The sequence below is a fragment of the Fukomys damarensis genome, unplaced genomic scaffold (genome assembly GCF_012274545.1).
Source record: "Fukomys damarensis isolate Sample0158 unplaced genomic scaffold, DMR_v1.0_HiC HiC_scaffold_23, whole genome shotgun sequence".
NCBI classification, from domain to species: Eukaryota; Metazoa; Chordata; class Mammalia; order Rodentia; family Bathyergidae; genus Fukomys; species Fukomys damarensis.
Window position 1 is genome coordinate 41,070,090 of NW_022900935.1, and position 10,561 is coordinate 41,080,650.

A 10,561-nucleotide genomic window follows, 5' to 3' on the forward strand; every position below is an offset into this window, starting at 1 on the left:
TCAATAAGAGAAGATGAATTCTCTACTAGAAAAATAAAGACAATGACTATTTTTAAAGATGGCTGAGAAGCTGCCCAGCGATGTTTCATCACATCAGAAATCAAAGATGTTTGAATTAAAATGAGGATTTTTTTTTTTTCTGTTCTTTTTGGCAGTGCTGGAGATTAAAACCAGAGCCTTGCATATGCTAGGGAAGCGTTCTCTTACTGAGCCACACCATACCCTGAGCTCTTTAAAAGACTAATATATTTTTAGGGCCTGGGATTTAGCTCAGGGATTCTGGTGCCTGCCTCAGAAGCACAAGGGCCTGAGTTTGATCCCCGGTACCAAAAAAAAAAAAAAAAAAAAAAAAGACTAATATATTTTTTAAAACATATATATTAGATATCATGTGGACGAAGATCTGGAGGTGGGGAGGGATCTATGGGCAGGATCTTTTGGGAGGGATATTTGGGGGTATCAATCACACGTCTTAGAGCACATTTTTAATACACAGCAGAAACAAAGGCAAATGCGCAAAGATATACCAAGAGCGGAAGGATGGTCCTTATTCATGGGCCACGGTGCTGTATTTAATAGCAGAACTGGAGACAGAGGCAGTGGCTGACATTAGGGGTAATTCTGACATCACCAGACTTCCTTTTAATAGACCACCACGCAGCGCAGCTCTTTAAGATTATGGTGCAAGATTTATGTTTATCGACATGAACTGATTGATATCTACTATGAATTGTGACATGAAAAAAAGTAATGTGGGCTGGAGATGTAGCTCAGTGGCAGAGTACTGACTGGGTTCAACCGCCAGTACTTCCAAAAAAGGAAAGAAAGAAGGAAGGAAGGAAGCAAGGAAGGGAGAGAAAGAAAGACTGTCATTTCCCTTTCTTCTTAAGAAATCTGTGTACCACTCTGTAACCACTAAGATGCCTGTAACTATTTTAGAAACAGTAAAAGTTGGTGAAGATGTTGAGAAGCTGCTATCCTCATACCTTGCTAATGGGAATGTAAAATGGTGTTTTGAAATAAGGCATCTGTCCACACAAAAACTTACACAGGAATTTCTCAGCAGAATTATTCAACAGGTCCCCAAAGCAGAAGCAAGCCAAACGCCCGTCAGCTGGTGTGTAAGGGAAAAAGTGATAGGTTTGTACTATGGAGGTATAATTTACCAATAAGAAGAAACAAAGAACAGATACATGTTATGGCATGGGCTGATTTTGAAAAATTGTGCTTATTAACCAAAAACCATATCTTGCCTTCTGTGAAGACTTCCATTTATTTATTTGTTTGTTTATTTATTTATTTATTTTTGAGGCAGGGTCTCACTGTGTAGTTGAGACTGATCTGGAACTCACTATGTAGCCCAGGCTGGTCTACAACTCACAGTGATCCTCCTGCCTCAGCCTCCCAAGTGCTGGGATTATAGGCGTGCGCCACCACGCCTGGCCCAAGACTTCATTTATATGAAAAGTAAATGGAATGTCCAGAACAGGCCACTCTATAGGGATGGACTGGTGGGTGGCTAGGGTTAGGGCAGGGGAGACAGGGCTGCTAATGGGGTAAGGAACTCTTCTTGGAAGGATAAAACTGCTCTAAAATTGATTGTGTTGATGGTTGGGCAACTCTATGAATAAACCATTGGGCTGTATACTTTAAACGGGTGAATTATGCAGCATGATAATAATGTTAAAAATGTATACGTATAGCCAGGTATTTGGCTCAGTGGTTCCACTGCCTGCCTTGAAAGCGCAAGGACCCAAGTCTGATCCCCAGTACCAAAAAAAAAAAAAAAAAAAAGTATATGTATAGAAGCAAAGGAAAAACTTTGGAGATTAGGTTTCATCAAAATATTAATTGTGGTTGTCTCTAAATGTTGGATTATCTTAAAGTTCCACTGTGTACCTTCCACTACCCTTAGAAGTGTGCAGACACAGAACACTGGGCATTTACACAACTGGGGAATCAAAAGACAAACCTCTTATACTCTCACCTATTCCAGAACATCTCCAAAACCTTTCAGCTCCAAGGACTCTCACACACCACTGCAAACAGTACAACTCAACAAGGTTGTACAACAGTTGTACTCCTTTCCATGGAAACACAGGAGATGTTTTGTTTTGTTTTGTTTATTTGAGGCAGGGTCTCACTATGTAGTTGAGACTGACCTGGAACTCACTATGTAGCCCAGGCTGGTCTTGAACTCATAGCAACCCTCCTGCCTCAGTCTCCCGAGTGCTGGGGTTACAGGCGTGTGCCACCACACCCAGGCAGGAGATATTTATATTTTGTTTTTGAAGTCACTAGGCCACACAGAACTGACCTATGATTAGCTACAGTCCTCTGAGCCATTGCTATACCAATAGGGGAAATGGTCACCAGCAGAGAGGCTTCTGACATGATTAGATCTTTATGAATCATACATTAGTAGTGATGTCACTATGCTACACTTGATAGACATTTAAACATTAATTAGTTTTTTGACCTTTTTTTTGATAAAAAGAAACTATTTCAAAGAGGGCTGGAGGTGTGTCTTGCAGTAAAATCTGGTGAAAATGGCAGTTCTGGGTCAAACTTGCAATGATGTACAAATTTTAAACGCTTTAGTAATGACTGATGTCTGCTACAGTCTAAATTAAATCCATCAATTGCCAATTTTGACATTCATTACAGAGCATATTAGTGTAGAAGTTAAATTATTTTGCATGGTGGGCAGTCTCTCTGCCCTCCCCCACCACCCATGACCCCTTCCTAGCCTGCTGCCCCTGGCCTCCAGCCACGGGGGGATTGGAGTACAGCTGGGTGGGGTCCTCTCTCCCCTCCCCTTTCTTTCTGTGGGCTGTTGCTCCAACTGGGTGTATAGCTTTTTAATATTGCACCGAAGGTTTTTTAAATACAAATTTTAAAGGAAAAAGCATCATTTTTACAAAACAGAGAGAGAGGGCTGGGGATTTAGCTCAGTGGTGCCAATGCCTGCCTCACAAGTGCAAAGTCCTGAGCTCAATCTCCAATACCAAAAAAACAAAAGCAAAAACAAACAAAAAGAGAATAACTTGATAGCTTCTACTAAGATAATATTGCTTTGAAAATACACCCATAGCTTGCTGTGTTCCTCAGCTTTCTGTTACTGTAACAAAACGCCAGAGGGGATTGACTTATAAAGAAGAAACGTTTATTGGGCTCGCAGTTTTGAAAGTCCCAATCCAAGGTTGGTTGCCCTGTTGCTCTTGGGTCTGTGGGAAGCCAGTACATCATTGCTACATTACAGCCCAGCTGCTGACCAGTATCACCTTCCAGGTCACACCCTCAGTGACCAGAAAACCTCTCCTTAAGCCCCATCTCTTAAGGATTTCTATCACCTCTCACTCTACCATGCTAGAGATCCAAACTGCAGCAGGTGCTACTAAAGTTCACTCACGTCTTTCTGTAACTTGGCTACTTCAACCACCTGCTGCAGGCTGGATGGTCGCCCCTGTCCTTACCTGTCCCCAGTCAGTTGAACACCAGCACTTTTTGTCTCATAAGTGGAGCCAATATTTTCTCCTGCTCTGAGCACACAGGACTGATAAGAATTCTCTCACCTAAGCCAGGCTTGACTGTCCTAGTTCTTCCTCTGCAGACAGAGATCCTAGTTCAACACGAGTGCTCCACTCTTGGCTTTGTTCCTTTCTTGTCTCTTCTGCCTCTTGTACACACAGGCGAAGCCACGTGAGAAGGAATTATGGGAGCTCCAGTCCTGTGAAGCTCCAGCTGCACCCAGCACCAGCCCGTTGTCTGTCAACACAGCACAGTGAGGCCTCTGTGTTCTCTGGAAAGCGATGCAATTCTGCAAAAGATTGGTTTACACTTGAGTTTTCCTCCTCTATCTCTGCAGCAATGCCAGCTCTGAGTGTCTTCTCCCAGCCCACCTTTAAGTCTTCTTTCAACACCACACCTCTCGGAGGGTCAGCAACCTTCCAGCCAGGTTGGGTGTCAGCAAAAGAGTTAACAGAGGGCTGGGGATTCAGCTCTGCCACCTGCCTTGCAAGAGCAAGATCCTGGGTTCGATTCCCCTGTACCAAAAAGAAAAAAAAAAGGCTAATAGAAAGTAAATCTGGGGCTAATAGAAAGTAAATCTGGGTCCAAAGCAAATTCTCTTGGTTACTAGAATTTTCTTTTATGTCCTCACAGACAGTGAAGTGGGAACCAGGGCCCCTTCGTTGATGGTTCCTTGTACAAAGGCAAAGACCTTTTCATGCTGTCCCTTACTCCGGCTTTCTCTAACCAGGTCAAGTTCTCTTTGTAGAACCCAATGCTTCCACTTCATCGAGTCCCTGTCTGTGGTCCATAGGTCTGAGATGGTGGACGAGATTCCTCGCCAGCTGCCCCTGGAAGACCTTCATCTATCATGCTACGCTGTTCACCAGAGCGGCCAGAAAATGCCACAGCCAGAACCAGAACCGTTAACAAAAGAGACACATCGGACTAGCCTGAAGTTCTCTTGGTCCTTGGAATACCGGCAAGCAACACCTCAGGTGTGCACCACTTTCAAAGGACCCGTGACAACCTCGCCCAGGGCTTGGGCCACAGAGTTTGCAGCCGACCCAAGCAGGACCGCCGTGTTTCTCTCCAGTTCACGTTTGAACCCGACAGTCTCAATTCCAGAAATAGATTGTAATAGCCGCAGATTTTCCACGATGACGGCCATTTCTCCCTGTCTTCATTGTGTCTTAGTTGCTGATAGAATCACGTAAAAAGTAGAGTCGGTTTTGGTGGCATTCTGGTGACAGAGAGGCCCCCATCACCCCAACCATGCACTTTCCTAATCTACCTTCTTGCCTGGAAAATTAGGCTGGTTGCTTTTCTGGTGGTTGCCTTGTGGGGTTCTTTTCTTCCGTGTTTAGTAGCCAGCACAATTTTTCAGTTGTCCCATATTGTGACGTGTGTGTGCTCCAGGCCTGTGGGAAGAGGGGACGGAGGAGTTTTTGTCCACTCCCAGCTGTCCCCAAGCCTAATCCAGTGGTCGCTAATGACGGTACCGAACTCACACACACACACACACACACACACACAGAGGGATTAGCTTGTCCCCCACCCCCGTCCAGCGTCACTGCCCACTCTTGTCAAGAACATTCGGCTGACACAAAACTCGGGGGAGCGTTTATCTTCCCGAACCACACTGGCGCTTTGTTTTGGCTTGGTTTTTGGGGCTCCATGCTATTACACAGCTTGTAGCCCAATCTCATCCCACCCTCTTTCCCCTCTTGACTTTTCGATCTTGCTAAGTCCTTCCCCATCCCAAGTTTGAACCATTACTTTGTCTTCTGTCTTGTAACTTTCTGCAGAATTTTATGGCCTTTTTTTTTAACAGAACTTTTCAACTTTTAAGGTAACTTTAAATTGGGCCCATGGATTTAGCTCAGTGGTTCCGCCACCTGCCCTGAGAGGGCAAGGTCCCGAGTTTAATTCCTGGTACAAAAAAAAAAAAAAAAAAGTGAAAAGAGAACTTTAAATTTCCCTCCTGTTTCACAGAATGTTCATGACTAGCAATTCGCACTTTGGCCAGGTGTTGAATGTCCAGCTATGACAGCCAACATTTGATGTAAGATAAATGCTTCTTGTACAATAAGCCCCTGAAATCTTTATGTGCAACATTCCAGCCTTAGACAGTTTGGCAGTCATATTTTGCAGATTTGATACCACAGTGTGGAAAAAGCCATTCCTCATGACTGTCAGCTCCTTGGTCACCTCTGCTGTCATTAAGCCCAGCCACAAAAACAGATGTCCTCTCTCGGTCGGTGACGGGAGAGCCAAATCATCTAATGTTTCTCACTTTTCTCCGACACTCTCCTCATTTCCTCCCTCACCACAGCCCTTACTGTGTCTGGATAGAGGATGATTTATCACTAATGCATAATGCTTGAGTGTGGAGATTTTTTCTCATTCTGAAAACACTTTTGCCAGGGTTGTAGCTCAGCGGTTCCGCCGCCTGCCTCGCAAGCACAAGGTCCCCAGTTCGATCCCCAGTACCAAAAAGCAAGAAAACAGCAACAGAACCCCAAAAAACTTTTAGCATCATTGCCTGTCTTTGTGTATTCCCACACTTGACTGAATTATAAAACTATGTGACAAACGTAAGCTCCTGACCGGAATCTTGAAGGCTTGGTTCCATAACTCCTAGTGGTGCTGTTCAGAGGTTTGATGTCATTTTAAAAGATATGCTTTATTAGTGTCTACTGGGTTTTAATGATGTAATGTGTGTTGATTGTATCCATCCGTCCTGGTATCCCTTATCCCTCCCGTCCTCTGCCCCTTGTCCCTTTCTCTTGTCTAATGATAATCTCCCTTCTCCTTTCATGGAATCCTTTTTTTTTTAATTCCACATATTCAGGAGAACGCGGGCTCCTTGCCTTTTGAGTCTGGGTTAGTTTGCTCAACATGGTGATCCCCGAGTCCGTCCGTTTTTCTCACAAATTCTGTAATTTCATTCTCCTTTCCAGCTAATACTCAACTCTTGTTTTGTTTTTTTTTTTTTATCCATTCATCTGTTGATCGGCACCTCTTGTGGTTCCCTTTTCTCGGCCACTGTGACACAAGACACAAGGATGCAGGTCCCCTACAGTCGGCTGCTGACTTTGACTCCTTCGGGTATCTGCCGAGCAGTGGGAAGCCTAGGTCCTGTGGGGTTCTGTTTGCAGTGTTGTGAGCAAGCTGCAAACAGTTCTACCACAGCAGCTGTACTAATTTACATTCTCAGCCGCAGTGGAGAAGGGTTCTTTCTCCCTGAGGCCTCCCATTGTTCAGCGTGTTTTGTATTTCGTTGATAGCTATTCTGACTGCAGTGAGACGGATTCTCAAAATAGTTTTGATTTGCATTTCCCTAATGGCTAAGGATGTTGGAAAATTTTATATATATTATACCCATGCCAGCCACTTGCTCTTCCGAGAAGTATGTTCATTTATTCATTTGACAATTTGATTGGGCTGTTGGATTTTTTTTTTTTTTTTTTGGCGTTTAGTTCTTTATACATTCTAGATATTAATGCTTTTCTGGAGGATTAGCTGACACAGATTTTCTCTCATTCTATAGGTTGTCTCTTGGCTCTGCTGGTTACTTTCCTTGCTGCGCAAAACTTTTAAAGTTGACGTAGTTCCGGGTGGTGATTCTTGCTCTTATTTCCTGTGCTGCTGAAATCTGTACAGGAAGTCTTGGCCTGTGCCAAAGGCTTCGAATATTTCCCTATGTTTTCTTCTAACAGTTTCAAAGTTTCAGCTCTTATACCTAAGTGTTTGATCCATTCTGGATTAATTTTTGTACAGACAGATACATATCTACCTACTGTGGGTTTAGTATTCTATGAGTGGGTACGTGGGTTTTGCAGCACTTTTTGTTGAAGAGGCTGTCTTTTCTCCAACATACATTTTTTGTCTCCTTTGTCAAGAATTGGATGGGTGTAGTTGTGTGGGTTTCTGTGTCCTCTCTTCCACTGGTCTATGTGTCTATTTTTGTGCCAGGACTGTGCTGCCTTGTTACTGTGACTTTGTACAATTTGAAGTAGCGTATTGTGATGCCTCTAGCCTCGCTCTTTCTGCTTTGGATTGCTTTGACTATTGGGAGTCTTTTGTGTTTCCTTATGAAATTGTAGGTTAGATTTTCTAGACCAGTGAAGAATGTCACTGGAATTTTGATGGCGATTACATTGAGTCTGTACATTACCTTTGGTGCTATGGCCATCTTAACACTATTAATTCATCCTATCCTTCAACATGGAGGTCTTTCTGCCTTCTAATGTCTTTCCCAGTTTCTTTCTTTGTGTTCTGTAATTTTCTCTTAGAGCGGTCTTTCACCTCCTTGGTTAGGTTGAACCCTAAGTTTTTTGTTTTCGTGAAGCTATAGTGAATGGAATTGTTTTCCCAATTTCTTTCTTAGCTAGTTCATTATGGGTGGATATAAAAGCTACTGGTTTTCTAAATGTTGACTTTGCGAGTGTTATTTTGTTAACCAATCAGGCATAGTCAAGGCAAAGCTTAAGAATTACAACAATGCATCGAAAACCTTAAGAAACAATGGGGTACATGGGGAATGGCCCACGACTACTCCTGGCTCCAACAGATTATGCCATGGCTACTTCCCTTATTGGGCCTGCTGACCTTGTGTGTCTTCTGGCCATGGTAGTCCCGTGTCTGTTTCTCTGTTTTCAGATTTTCTTGCAGAAACGCATGAGGGCATTTACCAACCAGATAGTCATGGAACTCATCATGACAGGGTATTGGCCACTGACAGAGGGAAGAGGCCCCACCTACTGCTGCCCCCACCAGATTCAGGTTTAGCCCCAACTTTTGCCCCTTCGTCAGCTTGAAGCAGCTCTAGAAGAAGAGACCTTCACCCAATAACCATAAAACAAAAGCCTGGAATGTTAGATTTCCCTCGCCTTAAGATGGCCGTTACTCCCCTTCCCATAATGCTCTGCTTCTCACCTAAAAAGATGGCTTCTCCCACCTACCAAAGGACAGCCGCCTCCTTCCTGTGGTGCCTCTTCTCCCACCAAAAAGTAACCAGATACTTGCTACCTCCGAGTAATCAGTGGTGTCACAAGCCCCTCCTCGTAATGTCACAGGCTCCTCCAATCCCTTAATACTACCTCACTTAACTCCATCCCAGCTTCTATAAGCCCTACCACAGTCCTATAAAAGAAGTTCTCTGTTCTGCCATACTACTCTCTCTCCTTTGATCAGAGACAGCCCGGCAGGTTGTCCCAACAATAAAGGCTTATAGTGGTTCAAGATAAATAAAAATAAATGTTGACTTATATTCTGTCTTCCTGATAATTTGATGTTCTCCTTTGAGTTCATCAGAAAAGACAGGGAGACTTCCCTAAGAGGGCTTTTCCTTGAAAGACTGATAAACTAAATGGGTTTAGCCATAAATTAAGTTGTTAAATGTTTTGTTTGATAGTATAAATGCAAATCACTAAGTTATTCCACAACAGTTGGAATTCTGATATCATCTAATCTCAGTCGCTCAGCCTAGTGCAGTTACAGCCTTGTGCAGTTATTTGCATTTATAAACCTTTGTAAGCACGTCTTTTGTTTTTTTCTTAAATGATTTGGCTGTCACACTCACTATTCACATGTCAATTTCTGTACCTTTTTATTTACCTTGCTAACGTCCTTAATAATAGTGTCAATGGGGCAGCTGTAGGCTGTAGCACGCAATTGCTCCATACAAGTTCCCTGACCGACGGGAGCCTCTGTTCACAGCTGAGGAAACTGAGGCACGCAGAGGCGAGTTTCCCACAAACACAGCAGGAAAGGGGCAGTCATCAAGGCAGGAGCGTCTGGGCGCCTCACCTCTCTGCCCTCAGCCTCCCAGTTACCTTTCCTGGATTACACTACATTTCTGGCTCAGCCCAACATGACCCACATGGGAAATTCACGTTTGTGTCCTGGTTTTCCGAGTTGCATGTGCATTTTCACCTTCCAGCTCCTTGTCTTTCCTTCTTTGATTTCAGGTTAGATTCCTGGAGAGCAGGACACGACTGGACACAGCGTGGTGCTCACACACCTCCTGGCCAACTGAACTGTCGCGTGGAGCCGTTTAATTCCCACCTGCAGGTGCTGGAGTCTGAAATGTTTGATGCTGACTGTGAGTGAGTGTAGCCGGACCAGGCCAACCTCTGTGACAGATTAGTGAGGATGCCCTCATTTATCAGCTTACAGCTGGTCCAAAAAGCCCAGAAAATTGGCTGCTTCTAAGTAACTCATCCACACACGAGGCAGACGTGGAGGGTTCTAGCACTGATTCTTGCCAGTGTTCAGATTTGTGCCGTGATCCTCTGCGAACTCCCGAGAAGGCTGTCACGTGACCCCAGCACAATCTAAATCACCTAAGACAAATATGCAAACAGAAAGCTTCCAAAGGCTCACACCGTCCATACTCCCCAAAATGGTGCCAGTGGAGGGAGACGGAGCCCACCGCCCAGGTGACAGGCCAAAGAGAAGCAGCATTTGTTTGTCTGCAAGGCTTGTCAACCGGACAACCTGAATCTTTCTTCTGGTTGCGATGAATCACTGAAGTCAGCTGGGTGCGGGATTATCTCAGTGGTTCTGCCAGCTGCCTCACAAGTGCAAGGTCCTGAGTTCGATCCCCGGTACCAAAACAAAAAACAAACAAACAAAAAAATGTGAATCATTGAAGCCAGGAAATAAAGTGACTCTGCCAAGCAAGAAACAAGGCCACATCTTGTTGTGTAATAGTCACAACAGGATTTTGATATCATTGACACCAAGGCCCTGGAAGAGGAGGGAGAGGAAAGAGGGCTGTGACTGCTCACTGAGCACCTACTTTGTGCCAGCTGCTTCCATTTATCCAGTTTAAAAAAAAAATCCCAGATGTGATTATTCTCTAGTGTAGCTCATGAAGAAACAGAATCAAAGATTAAGGGATTTACCCCAAATCATGCAGGTCGAATATGGCAAAACAAAACTGAGCACTAAGCCCTTGCTTCTTCCTAACATCATGCTGCTTGGTGGCGTTTCCTGGAAAAAACTGTGAATTATCTGAATTCATTCATTTCCCGAAGATTTG

At 44.0% G+C, this 10,561-nt stretch overlaps 1 protein-coding gene across 2 annotated transcripts in view; it reads left to right on the forward strand.

Annotated features, from left to right (window-relative positions):
- LOC104859252 overlaps positions 1-9,674 on the forward strand; it is a 15,449-nt gene extending 5,775 nt beyond the window's left edge. Inside the window, exons 4-5 of one of the 2 annotated variants that reach the window (XM_019206910.2) lie at positions 4,325-4,508; positions 9,486-9,674. In XM_019206910.2, coding sequence (XP_019062455.1) covers positions 4,325-4,508; positions 9,486-9,575 — 274 coding nt within the window. In that variant the 3' untranslated portion in view covers positions 9,576-9,674. Of the gene's footprint in view, positions 1-4,324; positions 4,821-9,485 lie in introns of those variants that run through there. The other variant, XM_033767532.1, reaches the window with a different exon arrangement.
- The last annotated feature ends 887 nt before the right edge of the window (positions 9,675-10,561 follow it).